General features: G+C 45.1%; 3 protein-coding genes across 7 annotated transcripts in view; 1 reads left to right on the top strand and 2 right to left on the bottom strand.

Annotated features, from left to right (window-relative positions):
* The window catches only part of LOC120422475 (uncharacterized), a 34,798-nt gene extending 25,980 nt beyond the window's left edge, over positions 1-8,818 (bottom strand). The window contains exons 1-5 of the mRNA XM_039585930.2: positions 8,500-8,818; positions 7,162-8,439; positions 6,874-7,102; positions 1,778-2,292; positions 1-1,520 (exon numbers count right to left, since the gene is read on the bottom strand). The exon at positions 1-1,520 is cut by the window's left edge and continues 1,051 nt beyond it. Of these exons, the coding sequence (XP_039441864.1) occupies positions 1-1,520; positions 1,778-2,292; positions 6,874-7,102; positions 7,162-8,439; positions 8,500-8,752 (3,795 nt within the window). The 5' untranslated portion in view covers positions 8,753-8,818. The remainder of the gene's footprint in view (positions 1,521-1,777; positions 2,293-6,873; positions 7,103-7,161; positions 8,440-8,499) is intronic.
* The window catches only part of LOC120422462 (smoothelin-like protein 1), a 125,488-nt gene that overhangs the window by 69,791 nt on the left and 31,404 nt on the right, over positions 1-24,293 (top strand). For all 5 annotated transcript variants that reach the window (XM_039585908.2, XM_039585907.2, XM_039585909.2 and 2 more), the window contains exons 3-4: positions 16,417-23,047; positions 23,734-23,888. In XM_039585908.2, coding sequence (XP_039441842.1) covers positions 16,417-23,047; positions 23,734-23,888 — 6,786 coding nt within the window. The remainder of the gene's footprint in view (positions 1-16,416; positions 23,048-23,733; positions 23,889-24,293) is intronic.
* LOC120422464 (cartilage oligomeric matrix protein-like) lies at positions 9,053-11,965 on the bottom strand. Its single transcript, XM_039585917.2, has 5 exons — positions 11,747-11,965; positions 10,279-11,685; positions 9,992-10,220; positions 9,418-9,929; positions 9,053-9,364 (listed from the first exon to the last, which is right to left on the bottom strand). The coding sequence occupies exons 1-5, from the start codon at positions 11,934-11,936 to the stop codon at positions 9,279-9,281; spliced, it is 2,424 nt and encodes an 807-aa protein (XP_039441851.1). The 5' UTR covers positions 11,937-11,965; the 3' UTR covers positions 9,053-9,278.

The raw sequence follows: 24,293 nt of genomic DNA, 5'->3' as shown, positions 1-24,293 counted from the left end.
GGTGTCCAATTTGGTGCAATTTTTGCCATTTCCAGAGAATCCTGGGGGACACGCTCCACACTGGTAGTGTGGATCATTTTCCGTCCAAGTGCAGTCCACGCCCGCGAAGCATGGTCCCTTTGCACAGACATCAATCTTGGTACAGGTTATTCCATCTCCTTCGAATCCCAGAGGGCAAGAAGCGCATTGGTAATACGGAGAGTGCGCTTTCCATGCACATTCCACGCCATCGAAGCATGGTCCTTTTGCACAGATGTCAATTTTTCTGCAAGTTCTACCGTCACCTTCATATCCGGAAGGACAGTCTCCACACTGATAATACGGATCCTTCTCCGACCATTGACAATCAACCCCTTCAAAGCATGGATTCTCAATGCATCTGTCAATCTTTTGACATTCCGATCCATCTCCAGAGAATCCTGAAGGGCACGAGCCACACTGGTAGTGTGGATCCTTTTCTGTCCAAACGCAATCCACTCCATCGAAACACGGTCCTCGTGAACAGACATCAATCTTGGTACAGGTTATTCCATCTCCTTCGAATCCTAGAGGGCAAGAAGCGCATTGGTAATACGGAGGGTCCGCTTTCCATGCACAGTCCACGCCATCGAAGCACGGTCTCTTTGCACAGATGTCAATTTTTGTGCAAGTTTTGCCGTCACCTTCGTATCCGGACGGACAATCTCCACACTGGTAGAACGGATCCTGGTCCGACCATTGACAATCAACCCCTTCAAAGCATGGATTCTCAATGCATCTGTCAATCTTTTGACAATTGAATCCATCTCCAGAATATCCAGGTGGACACGATCCACACCGGTAAAACGGATCCACCTCCGTCCAGCCGCAGTCAACCCCCTCAAAGCACGGATTCTCAACACACCTGTCAATCTTCCCGCAACTCCGTCCATCCCCTTCGTACCCGGCCGGACACGGCCCGCACCGGAAGTACGGATACTCCTCCGCCGCCGCACACTCCACCCTCGCCGCGCACGACCCCTCCCGGCAAGCGTTCCGCTTCGCACAAACCCGCCCGTCACCGTCGTACCCGATCGGACACTGCTGACAGTAGGCCTGCTCGTTCTCTCCGTCATCCCGCAGGTCACACCCAACTCCCTCGTAGCACAGTCCCGGGTAGCACTCGTCCTCCCCGGGGACCATATAGGTTAGGTTCCGGCTGCAGCCGGTGCACTCGCCCAGCAGGTTCCGAACCAGCACCAGCTCGGCGTAGATCGTGCCGTAATAGCCGTCGCAGTTCGCCGTAAGGAAGTCACCTCTCCGTCCGGGTTGGTCCCGTTTGGGCTTGGCCAGGCGGTTCGGCACGAGCACGCTGTCCAGGTACCAGTCCCGCAGGTCGCCGTACCGGCGCAGGTCTTGGGTGGCGGTCAAGTCCGCGGATATTAGTAGTAGCACGGAGAGGTATACGAACATCTCGGACCGACGGCGAAGACTTGTTTGACGGTTGAAAATGAAAGGGGGCGTTTGGTCTACAAGGTTTTTGCTGACATGGATACTCATTGCTGTGATAACAGAGGGGAATTCCGTAGTATTTGAGAGAGTGCTTTGAGTAGACATTTATTACGATTGTTATAGTATTATACATGTAGAGATTCTTGAGATGAAGTACTGGGTTCCAGTTCACGATAACCAATTATCGTTTGAGGGTTTCACCAGTTTGCGTTGCTCTGACCCTAAAAGGTTGTAGATATCGCGAGGAATCTCGTCTGCAAAACAAAAACAATGAATACGAAGTGATTTTGCCTCAAGATCAACATACCATTACACCGATATACCAGATTGGACCACGTAATCAGAGCTTGGGAGAAGCAGTAAACACCCATCCGACCTCCCTTGATGGTATAGTCGAACAAATTTCCAGAATCTGCCTCAAGAACTGACCCGCGGAACAGCCGGAACCGAATCAATCCAATTTCCGGCCGATGAAGCAACTTCCAGCGGTACGCCGTATTAAACTCCCAACCTTTCCTCGCACGATCCTGCCACAGCAGTTTGGTTTGTCCCTGTATGCCGGCATCGTTCCAGAGGCTGTTCCGTAACATGGTCCCCGGTCCAGTTTGACTGTTTACCAATTTGAGCAATACTCCGGCCGTAGCAGTGGCTTCAAACGGTGTTGATTCCCAATAGTCTTGTTCTTGGCGTTTCCACGAAGCAAAGTAAAACTTGCGATTGCTGACATAGCCGAAAACGAACCCAACGAAATCGTCATCTTGAAAGTATTCAGGCTTAATAAAGAACGTTCCCTCGAAATCCAAACCTTCCACTTTGTCGTAACTGTAATAAAAAGTGGATTCGTTATTTTGGATGGAATTGCATTCGAATTTGCTAATTGGAACCGTTGACAGCCGTCAAAAGCACGGGACCACGAAATGTAAACATTGGTTTTAACCAAGGTTGTTAATCGATAAAATTAGCGTCGATAATATTATCGTTTGACGATAACGATAACCAAAATCTATCGTTATCGTTATTTCGATAATTCTATCGCCTATAATGGACTGATTTATAAAATCTTTCTAAAATCGATTTATTCACCCATATCATATCATGCTTTCACTAAAAATATATTTTTATAAAATGTAGTCAGTACACTCAACCCCCGGTGGTTGGTCACTTTTTCGTTTGACACTTTTTTAGTTTGTACCCCGATGGTTAGTCAAAGTTAAACTAAAAAGAGACGAACTGTCACTTTTTACACGGCGCTTACGCACACTATCAAAACAAACGTTTGATAGTGTGTGTGAACTCCGTGTAAAAGGGGTGTCAAACTAAAAAGTGACCCCGTTCGTTTGACAGCAGTTGGTGTCAAACCATCGGAGTTTGAGTGTAGTATAAATATGTACTCAAAATTGTTCACAAAATACCGTATTTTTTCGAAAGTACTCAAATTCTCATAATTTGCAATATCGGTATCAAACGAAGCGAAATTGTGTATGCTTTTTAATTTAATTAAAATATTATTGTAAAATACTAAACTTTTCACAAAATACCGTATTTTTTCAAAAGTACTAAAATTTTCAAAATAAGTATCAAACGAATTAAAATTTCTTATGCTTTTTCAATTTATTAGAATTTTTTTTAATTACAAAAAAATCGGAAATTACAGTATTTTTTCGAAAATACCCACATTTTCAAAATATTTAATATGGGTATCGAACGAATTGAAATTTCGTATGCTTTTTAAATTTATTAGAGTTCTATTTTTTAAATAACCGTATTTTTTCGAAAATACACAAATTTTAAAAATATGCAAAATGGGTATCAAACGAAGCGTAACTTTGTATGCTTTTTCACTTTATGTAAACTTTTTTTTTTGTTAAATAAATTAAAAACACAAAATTAGGGCATTAAATTTCCCGGGTTTTGAATTTCCCGGAAAACGGGAAAAATATTTTTTGAATCCCAGGAATTGGGTCCTAAAATTAAGCTTAAATTTGTGATATTATTGTTCACAACGATAAAGCTTATTTTTCTGAGTACAATGACCCTTCGAACGACCTCAAAGGATTTAAAATTGATTTTTAATTCAATTTTTAAAAATTAACTTCGCGGCCCTTCTTGTCAGAAAAGGTCCTACTTGACAGCTCGTTCCAAGGGAACCATAGTTGATCCATCGAAAAAAAGTTGTCTTGTCAATATTTTTTTTTGCAATAAAATGAGAAAAAAAAGTGACCAGAAATGGTTTTTTATTGTTGTACATAAAAATTTACATAGGGCTTTAGTAACCAATATTTTTGAAACGGTCATAAAACCTATGTTTTCATCATATTTGTTATGTTTTTCAAGCTTAAAATCATTGAATTAGCTTAATAATGATAATTGGTGATAATCTACTCTTCAATCTAAACAAAGACAGCAGTTTTTAGATAGTTTAAAATACATTAATAATTGTTTTTGATTTTGTTTTGATGTGCGTTGGATATAAATTAACCAAAATTTTTTCATCCAATGCTTTTTCAAATTAAATATGTTTCTTATTAATATATTTCATTCATTTATTTGTTGACATGACAACAAAAAAAAAATTTGAAACTATCTTGAAAAACAAAAAACGAAAACAAATAAAATTATACCAGATTATGTATAATATTGGATAAGTTTAGAATTTTATGTTTTATTCAAAAATATATTTTAAAAATTATCTTTAAGTCACTACTAATTGTTTTGTTCTGTTCATGTTATTTCCGAAATCAATCAGAACATTATGCAAAAAATTTGCTCCAGATGCCGGTGTTTGAAAAAATAAAGAAATATGATTTTTTTCAAGTTTAAAGTCATTAATTCAAGTAAAGATAATACCAAGTCTGTATTTAAAAACAAATAAAATTTGAATAGAAAATATTTAAAACGCTAGAAATTTTTTGGATCTGTAAACTACAATTTTAATAATTTTCCCTAATAAGCCAAATTAATGCTGAAATATGCCAAGGGACCATCCATAAACCACGTGGACACTTTTTTGGGAATCTCGACCCCCCCGCCCCCCTTCGTGGACAATTGTCCATACAAAAAAACTCTTTTTTGTATGGTGCGTGGACAATCGCAATACCCCCCCCCCCCCCTAAAGTGTCCACGTGGTTTATGGATGGTCCCCAAATACAAATTTTAATAATATAAAATTATTATCGATTACTAAGTATTCAATTGTTCATCTATTTCCTTAATAAAATCTGAATTTCCAGACCAAAATTTGTTTTTTTTTTTCAAATTCGGGAATTTCTGGGACAAAATATAAAAAACCCCGGGTTTCGGGGATTCCCGGTTTTGGAAAAATCCCGGAAATTTTGTCCCGGGAAATCCCGGGATAGACGCACTACACAAAATACTGTAATTTTCGAAAATACTCAAATTTTCCAAATTTGCAATATGAATATCAAACGAAGCAAAATTTTAGTATTTTCAAAAAAAAACTCTGATAAATTGAAAAAAAAAGCATATCAAATTTCGCTTCGTTTGATACCCTGATTGCATTTGAAAAAATACGGTAATTTTTAAAAAAAATAGTATTTTCAAAAATTTAAAATTTTAATTTTTTGATACTTATACTGCAAATTTTCAAAATTTGAATATAAAAAAACGGTATTTTGTGAAAATTTTAGTATTTTACAAAAATACTTTAACAAAGTGAAAAAACATACAAAATTTCGCTTCGTTTGATTTGAGTATTTCCGAAAAAATACAGTATTTTGTGAACAATTTTGAGTATTAACCCTCTACAACCCAACCCCGCCTGTAGGCGGGCTTCGATAAAAAAAAAATCGCCAAAAATCAATTTTTCAATAAATTTTTGATCTTTAAAAAGCATTGGAAAGAAAAACTCTTAAAATTTTAGAAAATTTTAGGGTTGGATCTTTGACTTGTTTTATGTGACTTTGTCAATGTTTTTAAAAATGTCATTTTTTAAATGGTCAACTTTGGCTGTGTGTTTTACTAACATTTCCTATATTTTAAGGGGTTACATACATGTTGAAAATCCCGAAATTTCATATTACGGAAAATTTATTAATCCACTCAACACATGATTTCCTATCACTCCTGAAAGTTTCATGTAGATATTTCATGATTAAAGTAAGTAACAAACGATTGAAGTTTGAAATTTTGCCATGCGCAAAGCGAGCTGTCAAACTTTCTGAGCGTTTTTTCTCGAAACACCGAGTTGATTTACGGGTGCCACGATATCTCGAGATTGGATGAACAAAATTGGCTGAAATTGTGAAGACTCCCGACATATCTCTTCTGCATGACGAAGGCCGATTGTGAAATTTCGTTTTAAAAAAAAATACAAAAATCGAAAACTGAAGATTTTTTTATGGAAAACTTAAAAATATTTTTATCTTTCTTTAAAAACAACTTTTTGAAAATCGACCTCCGTCATTCACACGGGACCAGTCTAACGAGTCTTTACCGAAATTTTGAGCCGATTTGGTCAAACAGTATAGAGATACCGTGGCACACGATTTTTGAAACTGCTAACTTCAAATAGCTATATCTCGGCAATGATACAACCAAATATCTTGAAATTCATTTTGTTATTAGTTGAAAATGTAATTTTTAATTCCCTGAAAACAGATTTAAAAATGATTTGGGTGTGTGCTCATACCAACCCTTGACATTTCTGCCGATTTACATGTATGTAACCCCTTGAGTTAAAAATAAGTATGCAGCATTTTTTGTTGTGTCCCAGACTATGCATTTTTTAACTATTTAAATGATAATGGTGCTATTCTATAGCAAAAATTGTAAAAAAAACAAGCATAAAATTGATAAAGTGACTGTAAAAACATTTTAAAAAAATAAGAAAGGCAAAATGTAATGATGGAAGTGGTAGAATAGGCCAAATACTACCAAAAACAAAGATAAACTAAACAAGATAAATTCGAATTAAAATAATAAAAATTTAACAAGAAAAACTTAAAACAAGAGAAGTAACGTTTTTCGTAGAACAAAAGTTGCTCAAAATGACCTCCTGAAACGGGAAAAAATAAAAAAAAAATCGAAAAAAATGTGGGCAGTAGAGAGTTAAAATTTTGAAACTTACTAAATTTTCAAAAAATATATTCTTAGTGAAAGCATTCAAAATTTAACATGGTATTTAATTGGTAATTAATCGATGTTAGAAAGATTTTAAAAATAAGTTATCGTCCATTGTTAGCGCTAGGATTATCGCCGATAGAAATAACGATAACGATAACCATTATTGTTATCGTCAGACGATAATATTATCGACGATAATTTTATCGATTAATAACCTTGATCAGGACACTGTGGCGAGAAGTTCGTCATTTTTGGGTTAAATTATATTTTTTTCACTGGGCCTAGAATGCCTTATTCGCATTGCTTCCCGCAAGAACTTACCCAATCGCTAACCCTGGATCGCTGTTGAACTTCTGGAATATTTCAGCTCCATCGTTCAGAATAACCCAGTACGGATCATCCTGGGAAATGCCCTCCGGATCAAGTGCCACCGTTGTAAAGTTGTAAAAGTTAGACCTCATGATTTGTCCGTTCCTGGGACAGTTGTCCATGGAATCTTCCACCAAATCCCCGTCGAAATCCTTGTCACAAGCGTCGCCCCTGCCATCCCCTGTAAGTTTAAATTCAGAACTGTCATTCGTGTTCGATTAACCAATCCTCGTATCTCACTATCGCGATCCGCTTGGTTGGGATTCCAAATGAGTTCGCAATTGTCCACCCGATCCGGCACTCCGTCGTTGTCCTTATCGTCGTCGCAAGCATCCCCCATGCCATCGTTGTCCGTATCCAACTGGGCCGCGTTCGCCACGAACGGACAGTTGTCCCGATCGTCCTGTCGTCCATCTCCGTCCGAGTCCAGGTGGGTTGTGCAAGCATCACCGACTTCGTCACCGTCCGAGTCTATCTGGAACCGGTTGTATACCGTGGGACAGTTGTCGCAGACATCCCCGATCCCATCGAAATCAACGTCCTCTTGCTTCGGATTGTACGCGCGTTGACAGTTGTCTTCAGCGTTCTTCTTCCCGTCACCATCAATGTCGTCGTCGCAGACGTCCCCCTTGCCATCACGATCCAGATCCAACTGATTCGTGTTTTTAACCCACTTGCAGTTATCGCACGCATCGCCGATCTTGTCCCCATCGGAATCCTCCTGTCGGGGGTTGAACCTGTACGGACAGTTGTCCGCGTCGTTCTTCACTCCGTCCGAGTCGATATCGTCTTCGCAGGCGTCACCAATCCCGTCCCCATCGGTGTCCTCTTGGCCAGAGTTGGGCTGCATCCGGCAGTTGTCCTTAGCGCAGCTACGCTCCGGACAATCGAGCCCCTCATCTGGAGCTCCATCGGAATCCGAGTCCTTCCCGCACAAAATTCCATTTCCCGCCAGTCCTGGCGGACACGCTCCGCAAGCAAAGTACGGATCCACCGCCTTCTTCTGACAGCTCACTCCCCTAAAGCATGGATTCTGCAGGCACGGATTCCTACCGCAACTGATTCCATCTCCTTCGTAACCCACCGGACACGATCCACACTCGTAGTACGGAGCTGCATCCGTCCACTTGCAGGTGACTCCCGGAAAGCAGGCTCGTCTCGCGCACAAGTCCTTCTTCCAGCACTTCCGGCCGTCGCCGTCGTAACCCGCCGGGCACGACCCGCATCCGTAGTATGGATAGTCATCCCGCACGCTGCACTGAACTCCCGCGTAGCACGGCTTCTTGTCGCAAGCGTTCCGCTTGCCGCACGAGACTCCATCTCCGTCGTACCCAACGGGACACAGCCCACAGTGCGGCTCGTCATCGTTCATCAACTGACAACGAACGCCGTCATAGCAAGTTCCCACCTGGCACTCGTCGTCATTCGCCGGATGAGTCAGCTTCCCGGCGCAGCCGGTGCACTTGCTCACCAGCTTTTTCAGATATTCCAACTCCTCGAAAAGTTTGCCGTAACGCTCTACAAATAACCAAAACTCCGATTACTCACTCGCCTCAAGTCTTGACCCTTCCAACTCACCATCACAAAGCCGCGTCGGCATATCCCGTCCGGGCATCGCGACCTGCACCTCCGTATAGTTACGGTTCCGGTTGACGAGGTGAACGTTGTTCAGGTACCAGTCCCGGAGGTCGCCGTAGCGACGCTCCGCGGTGGAACCGACAGCGGTTTGCGCGGCCAGCACGACCAGAACCGCCGAGAAGAACATTTTGCCTTCAATGCTCGGACGGAGCTCAGATAAAACTAACTGGTTTGGGTCGGTCAACCAGTTCATTGGAAGCTTATCAAAATTCGCTAACCAGAGAAACAGAGAGAAAAAGTCCCAACAGTGTTTGAATGAATCATGGTTGATAGTGGGGAGAGAATATTACAAACTTAAATGTTCGATTAAGGCATCCTTTAAGCCCAGTAAAAAAAACATAATTTAACTCAAATATGACGAACTCCTCGTCATAGTGTCCTGATGTAAACAAAAATGTTAGCTGTCATCGGGCGGTAGGCTTTTGAAACCAGCTACAAGTCGCATGACAAAAAACACATTTATTATCTAAATGTTATTATTAGTTTTATCATATCATTCCGAATCATAAAGCAATAGATAACAGAAAGTATTTGCATGATATAAATGTAGGCTTTTAACCCTTGATTTGAGTGAACACAGTTTAGAGTGTAACGAACAGCTTGACAGCTGACGCGCGAACGTAAACAAAGACAAAGATGCGCTGAGCAAGATGGACTTTCGGAAAGCGGGGGATTGGGAAGATTTGCTCCGAAAATAACGGAGTGTAATTTCAAACATTCTAGGATAACCAGTTATTGTTCGAGGGTTTCACCTTTCTACGTGTTTCCGGAGATAATTGGCTGTAGATGTCTCGTGGAATCTCGTCTAAAAAAACATTAAAATTAATGATTTTTGCTAACAGTCGTTCACGAACTTACCATTGCAGCTATATTTCAAATTTGACCACGTAATCAGAGCTTGCGAGAAGCAGTAAACTCCCATCCGACCTCCCTTGATAATAAAATCGAACAAATTTCCAGAATCTGCCTCAAGAACTGACCCTCGGAACAGCCGGAATCGAATCAATCCAACTTCCGGTCGATGAAGCAACTTCCAGCGGTACGCCGTATTAAACTCCCAACCTTTCCTGGCACGATCCTGCCACAGCAGTTTGGTCTGTCCCTGTTTGCTGGCGTCGTTCCAGAGGCTGTTCCGCAGCATGGTTCCCGGTCCAGTTTGACTGTTTACCAATTTGAGCAACACTCCGGCTCTAGCAGTGGCTTTAAACGGATGAGACCTCCAATAAGTTTGTTTTTCGCGTTTCCACGAGGCAAAGTAGAACTTGCGATTGCTGACATAGCCGAAAACGAACCCCACAAAGTCATCATCGTTAGCAGCGGATTTCACAAAAAATGTCCCTTCAAAGTCCAAACCTTCTACCTTGTCATTACTAAAAATAAATACATCAATTTTTAGTCACAACAACACTTTAAGTAACTGTTATAAACTTACCCAATAGCTAGCCCGGGATCGCTGTTGTGTTTTTGGAAAATTTCCGCTCCATTATTCAAAACTTCCCATTCGGGATCTAGCTGTGATGTTCCCTCCGGGTCGAGTGCAACCCTGGAAAAGTTACTAAAGTCCGACCTCCTGATTTGACCGTTTCTTGGGCAGTTGTCCCTCCAATCTTCGGCACCATCGCCGTCAAAATCCGTATCACAAACATCACCCAAGCCATCTCCTGTAAATATAAATTTCAAATGTTCTTCCGTCCAAGATTGTCACGGTTCAAATCTTACTGTCGCGATCCGCTTGGTTAGGATTCCAAATAAGTTCGCAGTTGTCCACTTTATTCGGTATTCCATCGTTGTCCTTATCGGGATCGCAAGCATCACCAACTCCATCTTTGTCCGTGTCCAGCTGGCCTGCGTTAGCCACATACGGACAGTTATCCCGATCATCCTGTCGGCCATCCCCGTCGGAGTCCGACTTGGAAGAACAAACATCGCCGACTTCATCGCCGTCCGAGTCTTTTTGTTTCGGGTTGTATCTTTTCGGACAGTTATCACACAAATCACCCACACCATCCCGATCGGAGTCTTCCTGCTTCGGATTGTACGCTTTCGGACAGTTGTCTGCCGAGTTCCTCTTCCCATCGCCGTCGATGTCATCGTCGCAGCTGTCACCCATCCCATCCCGATCCGTATCCATTTGATTGGTGTTTCTTACTCTCGCACAGTTATCACACTCATCGCCTACACCATCTCCGTCGGAATCCTTCTGTCTGGGGTTGAACTTCTTCGGGCAGTTATCGACATCGTTTCTCACTCCGTCCGAGTCGATGTCATCTTCGCAAGCGTCTCCAATCCCGTTACGGTTGGTGTCCTCCTGGCCTGAATTTGGCTGCACCTTACAATTATCCCTGGTGCAGGTAGGTTCCTTGCAGTTGAGTCCCTCATCTGGATATCCGTCCGAGTCCGAGTCTTTCCCGCACACAATTCCGTTGCCGGCCAGTCCCGGCGGACACGGACCACACGAAAAGTAGGGATCCACTGCCTTTTTCTGACAGCTAACTCCTTTGAAGCACGGATTCTGAAGGCAGGGATTCCTACCACAACGGATTCCATCTCCTTCGTAACCCGCTGGGCATGATCCACACTTGAAGTACGGAGCTGAATCCTTCCACGAGCAGTTGACATTCGGAAAACAAGGTTGCTTCGCACAGAAATCCACCTTCTTACAGTTCCGGCCGTCACCTCCGTATCCAGACGGACACGGTCCACACTTGTAGTATGGTGAATCCTTAATCCATTGACAGTCAACTCCCCGATAGCATGGCTTTTTCGCACAAACGTCCAGCTGATTGCAGACAGTTCCGTTACCTTCGTACCCCGCAGGACACGACCCGCACTCATAGTACGGGAAATCCCCCTTCTGATTACACCGCACTCCAGCGAAGCACGGCGTCTTGTCGCAAGCGTTACGCTTGCTGCACGAGAATCCATCTCCGTCGTATCCAACGGGACACAGCCCACAGTGGGGTTCATCGTCATTACGAACGGAGCAGGGAACGTCCTTGTAGCAGACTCCCGGGAAACACCCATCGGCATTGGGTGCCGGATTCAAGAGCTTCCCGACGCATCCGGTGCACTTGCTCATCAGATTCCGGAGGAATTCCACCTCCTTGAAGAGCTTCCCGTAACGCTCTAAGAATAAACGGCATCAATTACGCACTTTAAAAACAAAAGCCTCAAATCTCAAACTCACCATCACACTGCCGGATCGGCTTGTCCATTCCTGGCCTGAAGACTTCCGGCTCAGAGTAGTTGTAGTTGCTGTTTGCAATGTGAATATTGTCCAGGTACCAGTCTCGGAGGTCGCCGTATTGGCGCTCCTCGGAACCAGCAGCGACAATTGCCTGGGTGGCAAAAAATACCACAATCGCTGGGAAAAACATTTTCCAACACTTCTGACACACTCTGAGAATTTCAAGTTTCTCTATGCTGGTCCATATTAATACTGACTGAGTTGAACAGTTAACCAGGGCATATTATATAGTAAGTTGAGTTCAAATTCTTGAAACGATAGTGCTTCGTCATTTTATATTTTTGTAAGGTTGCAGTTCTCTGCGCCAAGGGTACTAGAATACTCAAGTGCAGCGTTGGGAATATTCGAAGAACTCACTGACGCATAAGTCAGTCTATTTTTAAATTAGCTTTATTATTGACCTTTTATTTTAATGATCTTAACAGTTAAAAACATTTATTTTTTTCGTTTATGAAAAAAATATTAATAAAAAAAATAACAAAATCTTTGCAAAAACGATGCAATCGCAATCCCACAGAATACATTGGATTTTTATTTAATCTTGTATCCTTTTCATTCTCAATATCCTAGTCTTCTTCAGGATCAGACCGGCATCAGTTCTACATTTCTCACTGGGTTGTAAGAGGCACTCCGAACAAGGACCAAGGCAACTTAAAATCATCTGACAGACGATCGAGAAAATCTTGATTGAATATTTCGACGCCAACATTTCAAAAAGCATCATGTACAAACCGTGCGTTTCGAGAAAAACGCATTACAATGTTGAGCATCATTTTTCAATTCCCATTTTAATATAAAAGCAAAAGAAGATGTTCTAATGATAACAAACGATGAAAAACGTTGCTTCTATTGATACATGATCATCCATTATTTCCGATACATATAAAACATTATTTCCGTCCTTATATTTAAGAAAAACAAACATAACTTCTTTTGAAATCACCAACGTCTATATCACCCTGCTGTCATTGAAGGGAGTGCTTTGTTATGATTTGTTTTTCTTCGCCGAATGTTCATGGCGCTTTTGCAAGTAGAGGGGAAGCATTGTTATGATTCGGTTTTCGTCGGCAAATGTACATGGCGTCTTTTTCATGAAGCTTTTTTCTCCTCGCAAGGTTAATGTAGTCTTTTATTTGACTGGTTGACAGGGCTATATAAACTAGCACTGTTGCTGCCAGAAATTTTGTTTATGTCACTTTATTTAAAACCATTATTAAACAGACTTTACTGAAGTAACTTTTGCTCATTTTTGGTGGAGAGGTAGCTTATTAGGAGTACTTTCAAAATATACAATAACCAAGAAAGTGTCAAAATGTACATGATGCCTTTTGAAATGTTGCCGTCGATTTCTTATTGATTCCCTATTGATATTTCTGAAATTTCAAAAATTTCAGATGGTTAAAATCACACGAAATCGGTAAAAGTTGCCCCGACCCCTCTTCGATTCCCTTGAAACTATGCTCTAAGGGGTAATTTTGGTCCTTGATCACGAATCCGAGGTCCTTTTTTCTTCGATATCTCCTGACGGTGGGCCGGTACGACCCCTTTCGTTCTGTATTTTTACTAAGACACGTTTTTAAGTTGTTAGTAGCTCGAAACCTTGAAGAGATAAAAATTTTGTATCAAAGGAAATTGGAGGCCCGATATTTCTAAAACTGTTTCCATTTCCTGATGCTCAACTGTCAAAAATCGAGAGATGTGTATTTTTTGGGAAATTCTGCAATATAATTGGGTCCTAAAATGAAGCTTAGATTGATGATATTATTGTTTACAGCAATAAAGCTTTTTTTTTCTGAGTACAATGACCCTTTGTACGACCACAAAGAGTTTAAAATGGATTTTTAAATCAATTTTGAAAAATTAACCTCGCGGTCCTTCTTGACAGAAAAGCTCCTACTTGACAGCTCGTTCCAAGGGGACCATAGTTGATCCATAGAAAAAATGTTGTCTTGTCAAAAAATAATTTTGCACTAAAATGAAAAAAAGTGATCAGAAATGGTTTTTAATCGTTTTTTTTTACCGTTGTACATAAAAATTGACATAGGGCTTTAGTACCCAATTGTCTCAAAAAAAAATATGTTGCTATCAAGAGCGGCAGTAGGGGAACAGCATCTAATTCCAGCGTGTCTCTAATGTTGGCAGCTCAGAACTTTGACATTCAATTAAATCTAATTAAAAGCGTTTTCAACTGAAATCGAGTGATAAATAGCTCAATTAGAAGTGAGCAAGCAAGTTTCTATCAAAAGTTTTGCAATATCAGCTGTTTAAATAGTGAAAATCAGCAAATTGGATGGAGTTGGGAGCGAGTGCTTAACCTGCCAAACATACGAGAATTTCCCCTATCTGCTTTGTTTCTACATTTTAGAAAAATCCTCGCATTCAAACAGACTCAGTCACGAAATATTCTAACAGAGCTGCAAGAATCCTGCTAGAACTGTGGAACATTTCTGCTAGATTGCTGTAAGAATATCTAGCTCTATGAGAACTCTGCTAGCAACAACAAACGTCCAAAGTCATAAACGTCATAAAAATATATGTTTCTTGATTTATTACAGTTCAATAACGGGAAATTACTTTGATTTTGAATTAATTTTTACTTTTTTGATGAAAAATATTTCTGGAATTAATGGAATTATGGCATACTCATAAAATCGGGCGTCCAATTTTACCCTTTTACCCCAAAATTACTCCTTAGAACAAAGTTTCACGGAAATCCAATAGGAAACCGGGGCAATGTTGTGTGAGTTAGCGGAGACTGACGAAGAACAATTAAAATTTAAAGATTAAAAAAATAGACAATCTTTAAAATAAAATAAATCCAAGAGCATAAAAAATTTAAAATTTTCAAAGGTTAAAAAAATCTGAAGTTGAAATTTCATAATTGAAGATCTTATTTTTTTAAATCTTAAAAATGTTAACTGTTTTGAAATTTTTTAAATTTCGGAGATCTTTTGAATTTTTGGAAACAAGTACAAATTGATTTCAGTCGAGATTTTTTAAATTTTTAAATATAAGTTTTAAAAGATTAATCTCTAAAAAAAACTGACCGTTAATTTTGTTAAACTTTGAAATTGTTTTTCGAATTAGCAAATTTTGACATTTTTTTCATTTAAGATTTTTTTTAATGATTCCGGATATAAAGAAGGTGGCCACGCTCCACAGAAAAAAATATGTACATTATTCCACAATGTATGAAATTAAAAAAAAAAGGTGCCCACGTGATTTATGGATGACCCCTAATCGAGGCTTCTGCTTCGAGCATTCTTAGAAAAAAAGCTTTACTGTTGGGAACAATAAAATCAGAAATTTAATTTTGGTACTTTAGATTTTACGATTGAAACATACTAAATGCGCAAAAACCATAATTTTTTTTAGGTATTATTTTGGAAAAAAAGTGATTTATGAAAAAAAAAATCATTTGTGATTATGTTTTAGATGATCAAAAGTGCCTTTAATATCTGTCTTCCAAGACGTTCAAAAGTTATTGACAATGTTGCCATAATTTTGAAAAAAAAAATGTGGAAGAATCATCGGAAAACATTTCATTTGTATTATTTCATCAAATTTTAAATCAGGAAGAACTCATTTTTTGTTCAAAAATCGTTTTAAAATTATTATTCATCCCGTCAATAGAGTTAGAGAGAGCCCAATCTCACGCACACTAGCACGCCATTTGTTTTGCTGGCCGGTACAAAATTTAAGCTCAATCTTATTCGTGTACGTACACGCAATACATGCGCACGTAGACAACTCTATTGACCTCGTCAAGAATCAAGGTATGTAGATTAGATAAGGTAAGGCGGGATTTCCCAGCTGTCAAAATAGTTAGCACAAAACCCGGATTTAATATGGAAATTTTCAAAAAAATGAAATTTTGACCATTTTCCGGGCAAATTTCACCCGATTTTTTTCTGTAGGGTTGTTAAGCATTCCAAACTGAACCAAAACACGCGTTTAGTTGAATTTATTTTTTTGAAAAATATTTTTGTTTTTAAAGCGTATTTCGGTACAGTTTGGCATGGTTAACAACCAAATTTTCACTTTTCTGAAAATTTCCATATAAAATCCGGGTTTTGTGCTAACTATTTTGACAGCTGGGAAATCCCGCCTAACATTATTAATCTCGAGAAGTTGATACGTCAAAGTTTGAAAACAGAGGTTGCTATGATATCACAGAACGCTGAACTGAAACTGGCGAAAACAACTTTTCCCTTCGGAAATATCCAAAATTAGTACCTGTGAATTGCCAGGTGCAAAAGTGGCGTGGCGGTAGCGTCACTAGCCCCAACAGGGGAGTGGCATATCTATATATATTTAGTCTATGCTAATCTACATACCTTGGTAAAAAATGTCACGTTGGCAGCTCTACCGACAATGTCACCAATACAACCATGTAAAACGAAAGCATAAATAAACTAACGAACCTCTGTTCGTTCTCTTTTCACAAACATCAACCAAAGAGTCAACATCTTGATTAAATCCGAAACGGCCTCTAGCAGATACTTTGAGGAACAGATTAGTTATATCCACCTAAACGTGTTTTTATTTTACATTAAAAGAAACTTGTATACACTGTTTACTAAATCTCTCCTCTCTCTGTTTGTTTCCAGTGGCACGAGGCGCAGGACTTTGGCCGCAAGCGCGAGATCCGCGCGCACATGTACAAACTGCGCGAGGAGCGCCTCAAGGAACTGTACAACGCGGTGGAGGTGCCCGTCACGCCAACGAGGGCCGAACTCATTATGGAGCAGCAAAACACGACCTCCGGCAAGTTTGGGCTGACCGGCAAGGGCGGCGCCGTAACGGGCGGCCACGGCGACTCGCTGCCCGACCAGAGCTTCGAGAGCTTCAAGACGAAGGAGATCCGCGACTCGGAGAGTCCCACCCGGTTTGGGACGGTCATCCCGTCGGACAACAGCGGCTGGCACATCAAGACGTCGGAGGAGGTCAGCGCGGACGGTAAGACGCACACGCAGCGCAGTTCGGCCACGACCGAGGGCACCAAGGAGGTGGATGGTGGGAGAACTTCATTCGCAGGGAAGAATGAGGAAGCGCGCAGCGAACGGTTCGAGGGTGACGAGAAGAACTTTGTGCACAGCAAGGGCGATCAGTCGGCAACGTTCCTGGCGGAGAATACCGTGATCGACGGGGACGATGGGCGCAAGATCGAGAAAAAGTCCACCTCGATCTCGTCGTCCTCCTCGTCGAAGGTGATCCGATCCCAGCAAGTCATCGGGGACGATACCGACTTCGCGAGGCCAGAGCAGCTTGGGTCGACGAGTGCGACGACTAGCAGCGTTCAGGAGACCAAGAGCAGCAGTCACACGACCAGAACTTCCAGCAGTACACAGCAGCAGGAGCAGTCGCTGGAGACGGACGGCAACATTGCGAGCAAGCCGCTGTCCAAGGACCCGGAACGTGTCGCGAAGGCATTCCGGTTGATTGCCTTGCCTGGTACGATCATCACGGAGGACATCACCGTGATCAACCCGTCCACCAAGATGATCACCACGGTCAAGCGCCTTGAGGATGGTACAGAAGTCACAACACGAACGTACGAGAAAATTGGAGAACAACCCTCGATGGCGCTGGAAAACCTGACGAAGGAGTTGCGCAGCAACACAGAGTTGATGCGTGAATACGAAGAAATTCAGAAAGCTGAAACTCGAGCTTCCAAGAAGGACGTCGCCGATAAGATCACCAATCTGCAGTTCATCGCGGAAGAACGCTCCGATACGGCACGGTCCGAGCAGATCAAGAAGCAACAGCAGCACGAAGTGATCACCACTTCAACCACCAAGATCACTTCCGACCTGGACGCAACTCACGATTCGTTTGCCCGATCGCTGCGCTGTGTGTCTCCAAGCGAAAGCGTCCGATCGGTCCGCTCCAACTCGGGCAGATCCAGCGTCAGCCCGGACAAGTCCATCCGGGGAAGACGATCGCCTTCGCGGGAGTCCGACACCAGTCGATTCAGCACTCACACCACAACCCGTACCAGCCGTACGGACGTCTCGACGACCCACAAGGATTACATGCGACCCACGATCACGTCCGAGCGCAAGGTGTCCAACTTGACGGAAGCGTACGACACTGTGGATAAAACTAAACTGAAGGAACGATCGGAGCGCTTGGAGCGATCGGTCAGTCCGAAGAAGGTTCCGCAAAACACCCCGGACGCTACTCCATCTCGTGGTCCGTCTCCAGACAAGCTATCCTCTCGACCGGTCTCCAAAACACCCAAGGAATCGTCCCCGTTCTGCTCGGTCAACAGCTCCCGAGCTGCGTCCCCTATCAAGCGGGATTCTTCACCGTCCAAGATCACCTCCGCCAAGCTGGTTCGTGAAAACTCGTCGGAATCGTTCAACGTTGACACCACCATAACCGTCTCGACCAAGGACAAAACCCAGCAGCAGACACGCGAAGACGTCGAGGTGTTCCACACCGAAAGCCAGCTCACCGATCTGGACGACATCACGATCAACGTCAAGCTGGAGAACGTAACCGACGACATCGAGGTAACGACCACCGTCGAAGAAGTCGACGTAGGCGACCAAAAGCCCTCAACCGCTAAGAAATCCCCCAAGGAGAAGCCACCCCTAGTGCGCAGCGAAACGTTCGAAGAACGCTGCCGCAAGATCCTCGGCATGCCGGGCCAGGTAGAACCGGAAGCTGACAAGCCGGAGAAGCCGGAAACAACGACGAGCATCTTCAGCACGTACGACAACACGCTGACGCGCAGCTCGGAGATTCGCGAGAAGCGCAAGAAGATCGAGCAGGAAATCAAAACGATCGAGTCCGAAACGCTGCGGGCTGCCCGCAAAACCAGCCAGCTCCTCGAGAGCGAGCGAGCGGGCGAGACGTCTCCCACCAGGCGGCAGAGTTCGCCAGCGAAGCCGGCGTCACCGGTTCGGAAGCATTCGCAGTCTCCGGTGCGCAAGTATTCGCAACCTTCGCCCGAACGTCGTCCCAAGGACGACTCACCGGTCAAGAAGCCGGTGGAATCCAAGGAAGCATCACCGGTTCGTAAGCAGTCCCAACCCTCTCCGGATCGTCGTCCAAAGGAGCAGACACCGGTCAAGAAACCAACAGAGTCGAAGGAGTCTTCCCCGGTCCGTAAGCAATCGCAACCTTCTCCGGATCGTCGTCCCGTCGAGAAGACGCAAGCTAAGAAGCCCGCGGAATCACCCGTCCGCAAACCATCACAACCCTCTCCCGATCGTCGTCAAGCTAAGAAACCGGAAGAATCTCCAGTCAGGAAGCGATCGCAACCGTCACCGGATCGTGCGCCAGCCCAGAAGGAGCCCTCTCCGCACCGATGCTCCCGTTCGCACGAGCGTTCTCCTGTTCCAGTCGAGAAGCCCAAGACTCCGTCTCCTACAAAGACGTCCACCGACAGAACCGACGCCACCACGATCATCCGAACCACCCGCACGTCTAAAGCCGATATCCTGGTGAACCAGAAGACGGAAGGCAAGAACATGTCCGTCACGGAGATCACCATCCAGCCCGTGATCGAGGTCAAGAAAGCGGACAAGATTCTCACCAAGCAGACGTCGGACAGCAAGTTTGAGCGCAAGACGACCAACAGCCGAGCGGTCACGAACAAGAGCTCGTCGGACTTTGACGTGAAGCGGAAGGCCGCCTACGAGAAGACCGAAACCGTGGTTGATCGAAGCGCTCGCGGCAAGCCACGCACCCCGGCTACGAGCCCGGACAAGCGCCGAACTCAGGACACCAGCCCGACCAAAACAACCGAGAAGAGCAAGCATCACATCACGGTGGCGAAGATCAAGATCGAACCGGTCCGCAAGACCGTCCAGTCAAAGTTTGTGGTCGAGGACAAGTCCAAGACGGCGGCAAAGACGACGAAAACTACGAGGAAGTTCGCCAACGAAACCGAACCGGAGTCGGACAAGGACACCGGAATCTCGGACAACGAGATGGATGATGAGACGGTGACGACCGTCACGACTACTACGATTACCACGACCAAGAAGCACGCGAACAATCAAGTGACAGATCGTAAGGACTCCGCCCCGGTGTACAGAACAACCGGAAAGGTGGAGAAGAGCTACACGCGATCGTCCAGCGATAACGTGCTGAAGACGGCCAACACTAACAACGCAAAGAAAACAACGACCACGAAAACGACAGCCGCCACGGCAACCACGACATCGGCCAAGAAGTCGGTCGATAGACCGGTGAAGTGCGTCACCACCAAAACCATCAACCTGTCCGCCAAACCCATGATCGACTCGGACAACCTGGACAACGTTGTGATTGACATTCAGCAGGCCAAGTCCTCGCGCGAACCGACGCCCAACAAGCTGATCCCGATCCCGGTTTCGCCAGACGAAGACACCGGCAAGCCACGCTATCCGGACACGGTGCAGGAACCGGACGACGAGCCGAAGCACGTGCCCAAGGTCAGCAACATCCCGATTCTGGAGGAAACCAGCAACGAATACATCGGCTGTGAAATCACCGAAGTGGAAGACCACGAAGTCCGAGCTGCCCGTGCCAGTCGCATCACAAACCTGGACCGGGTCACCGAGGACGACGAATCGCTGCTCAGCGTCAACCAGAAGGTGTCCAAGTTCGTGGAGGAAGCGAACCGGCTGAAGGATCTGCCCACGACCAAGACGCCGAATCGCTTCGTACGCCACGAGTACGAAGAGCTGGACGAGCACCTGAAGTCGGACGAGTGTCTGCTGAGCGTGTCGGACAAGGTCACCAAGTTCATCTCGACCGCCGAAGAGGTCAAGAAGATCCGGACGTCGGGACCGTTCGTGCCGGAGTGCAAGGTAACGGTGGAGGTGGCCGAGTCGGACGAGTGCTTGCTCAGCGTGAACGACAAGGTGTCCAAATTCGCTAGCAAGACAACCGAGGAAGACGAGGAAGAGCGCGGAATCGACGAGAAGAAGAAAAAGTTCATCTCGAGCGCTGTCGCGCCGCAAAAGTCGCCGGAACTGGTGAAGAACGTGATGAAGCAGACTACGCGGTCGGAGCTGCAAACACAAGAGGAAGCTGAAGCTGAACAAAAGACGAGCATCGTCGACAGATACACAACGGCAACGTTGACCAAGCCGCGGGACAAGGTCCCGCAAGGTGTGGGCTTGAGAAGCACGGAAGCTGTCAAGAAGGCGAAGCAGATCTTCGAGACTGGCAACAAGCCAGCCGCAGCGGAGCTGGCCAGACAGAAGGACATCCTGAGCCGTCCATCAATTTGGGAGGATCGTCGCAAAAAGGAGCAGACAACCGTTGAGAAGACTCAATCGAAAACGGTTCAAGAAAGCAACCAGAAGGATGTCAAGCTGATGGACATCGGTGTGTACAAGAAGGCACAGCCCAAGCAAGAGCCGGAACCGAAGGTTGAGGAACCTAAACCGGATACGACGAAGCGTCGCGACAGCGGAACTCCGAAAACACCGGCTTACATCCGGGATACCGTGTCCACCAAGAAGGACATGTTCGAGAAGAGAATCTCCTCGTCGAAGATCGACACGAGCGAGCTGGTAAAGTCCACAACTTCGCAGGAGGAAAGCACCGAGCTGACAACATCAACAACCAAGAGACCCTCGATCACGGAGAAGTACGAGCGCACCATCTCGCGTGAGACGCCAACTCCGGGCGGCAAACCGTCCTACATGAATCACACCGTAAGCTCGCTGGAGCACATGAACATGTCGTCACGGCGCGAGTCGGTCGACAATACCCTGCTGCAGCAGGAATTCGTGGAAACCACGGCCGTCAAGACGAGCAAGTTTGGCGTCGAGCTGAAGCGAACGGATTCGGGCCGTAACGTGCTGACGGGATCGCCGACGAAGCGCAAGAGCTCGGTCGATAGTCCGGTCATCGAGGACATCTTCGACTTGGAAGCGCTGGAGAAGATGCTGGAATCGGTGAACGGGTACGAGCAGCGTAGACGGATCAGGTCACAGATTCGGCTGGTGAAGAAGGCGGGCGAGAAGGTTACGACAACGACGACCACGACGACGACGATGCGTACGAACAGCAGGGTTCGGGATGCCAGCCCGAAGCGGAAGGAGCCGAGCCCAACGCGGGCTTCGTTGCGGAAGGGTTCGCAGGATACGGAGGTGAGGACGGTGAAGACTGTGGAGGTGGAGGCGAAGAAGTCCGAACCGGTTCAGCGCAGCGTGAGTCCGACCAAGTCGAAGCCGATGACGAATGGGAAGACTGTTACGAGCACCACGACTGTAACGACGAAGACGTCGAGATTCGGCGAGAAGGTTCCAGCGAAGGAGGTTAAGGATGATGGTAAGCCCATTTGGGCTACCGGGAATATTCTGAAGAAGGCGTCGGAAACGACGCGCACGTTCAAGACCAGTTCAACGACAAGCACGGCTACCAAGAAAGCGACTCCAGTGATGCGAGAGGTTCCGAAGGAAACCAAGCCGACGGATTGCATTACATCGAGCTACGGCGTTGGCCCGACCGACGAGAACGGACTGCCACTGTTTGGTATTCGAGCGCTGAAGAAGAAAGCGGCTCCCGCTTCGGATGTTGAGACCAAGATCACCGGATCGATCGTGACGGAAACGCTGTACTCGGAGAACGGATCGGCACCAGTTGGTGAACGCAAGACTACGGTTTACTCTTCGGATGCGAAGGACTTGGAGGAGCTGAACATTTCCGGCAGCAAGCGCAACCTGGCTGAAGTTCGCGAGAAGTTGCTGGAGCGCGAGAACTCACGCAAAGGATTGATTTCGCTGACGAAAACGGAAAAGATCGGAAACGGAAGCAGCCACGTGACGACCGAAATCGGAACCCTGGAAGACGTTCCCCAGCGCGAACCCAAGATCGTGCGCAAGGGATCAGTCAAAGAACTAACCGAGCGTTTCGTACACAAAGAATCATCCTCCTCCCTGCTCTCGGAGAAGACCTACCCGAAGGCCGGCCTCATCCTGCGCTCGTCCACCCAGAGCCACTCGAGCCGATCGTCAACCCCCTGCGAGATCAGCTCCATCCGGTCGGGCTCGATCGACTTTGACGAGAACGATGTCGAGCTGCGGTCGGGCGCCAAGTCGAGCACCGCAGTGCGCGAAAGCGTCGTCACGTCCACCAGCTCCTACGCGACGAACCAGGAAGAGGTCGAGGACGGGGGGGTGTTCTTCCGCAAGAGCAGCCGGCAGCAGCAGACGCGATCGTTCCTGAACGACGGCAGCCGAGTGTCCGGGGTGCAGGACGTGCTGGAGCGGATGCGCAATGCGGATAACGGTGAGTTTTTGGTGCAGTTGTTGGGTTTTACGCCGACTCGATTTGTAGATTAGAATGGCATGCACTGTTTACATGGACCATGTAAACTACATTTATTCACGAACAACGAAAGAATCAACAAAACATAACAACACTTTAAAATGACAGATCAAATCTATTGTTTTTTTGCAAGCAGTGACATAACCAAACTTTTCAGCAAACGTCAAATCCACACTAATTGCTGCAGGATCTTTTACGAATCTCTTCCGGAAAAGATCCGGCAGCAATTTGGTATGCTTTGACGTTTGCGGGAAGAGTCGAAAAAATGTAAAAAAAAACCACTTCGCGCAACAGCCACTGTCATCTTTTTGATTTTTAAAACGACTTTCGGACATCAATAAAACTCGTTTTTCCGTTCCTAAACAAACTACAATGTCTTTCTCAGACACGTTTGACAGCCCTCCTAGTCCTGTCACTTCCCTCACTACACGCTACCAGAATTTTAACACAGTTTCCTTATAACTTAACCGTTCTAACCTCTATCCACTCTCAATCTGTACACTAATTACGCCTACTCAGTTTTCCAGTAAGAGCATTTATGTGTCATTGAAGTGTCATTTTTCTAACCTAAAAATCGAGTCGGCATAAAGTCGACATAGTTTTTGCTTCCAGAATTCCAGACTAATACAAATTGTATATCCTTGCAGTGGAAGAGTCCGGTGACAGTGCGGAAGACCGCGAGGCTCGCGCCCTGCTGAACAAGTTCCTCGGCGCGTCCGTGCTGATGAGCGGCATGGAGTCGTTGCTGCCTGGTGGCGCCGCCAAGGGAGAGGACACCGAACCGGCGTCCGGCACGAAAAAGGTAAGTCGTCAACCCGCGAGAGTTCATGAGGAAACGTCGAAAGTATTCATATTTATTGCTGTTCGGTTCATTAGTGGACACAATTTCGCGCGAATTACGTCGTCGGTTTAAGGCCGCTTTTTTTTGGTGAAAAGTGGTTCTTCCGAGCTAGAAGATCCGTAATTAGAAGTCATGTGCGGTTAAGTGGCAACGTACGGCGCGCTCGGACATGTGAGAACCATTAATCAAGCGTGGCAAGTGTCGGTCGACCCGCATTGTCTGTGACGTCGTCGACAACGCTATCGACGGGAAAAGGTGACAGTGACCTATTGTTTACGTTTTGCGGTACAAGGTCGACGAAGCTGATCGCAGCACCAGAAATGGGCGCAAACTGAGCGTTGACCCAGACCTCGATCGCTTGTCTCA

This window comes from Culex pipiens, chromosome 1, assembly GCF_016801865.2.
Source record: "Culex pipiens pallens isolate TS chromosome 1, TS_CPP_V2, whole genome shotgun sequence".
Taxonomy (NCBI): domain Eukaryota; kingdom Metazoa; phylum Arthropoda; class Insecta; order Diptera; family Culicidae; genus Culex; species Culex pipiens.
The sequence above is the reverse complement of the archived record's forward strand: the minus strand, read 5'-3'. Positions and strand labels throughout refer to the sequence as shown.

Coding starts and splice junctions, on each gene's coding strand:
- LOC120422464 (XM_039585917.2), bottom strand. CDS start 11,936: ATGTTTTTCCCAGCGATTGTGGTATTTTTTGCCACCCAGGCAATTGTC. Junction 9,930..9,991: donor GATCCCGGGCTAGCTATTGG/GTAAGTTTATAA, acceptor ATTTATTTTTAG/TAATGACAAGGTAGAAGGTT. Junction 9,365..9,417: donor TTTGAAATATAGCTGCAATG/GTAAGTTCGTGA, acceptor ATGTTTTTTTAG/ACGAGATTCCACGAGACATC.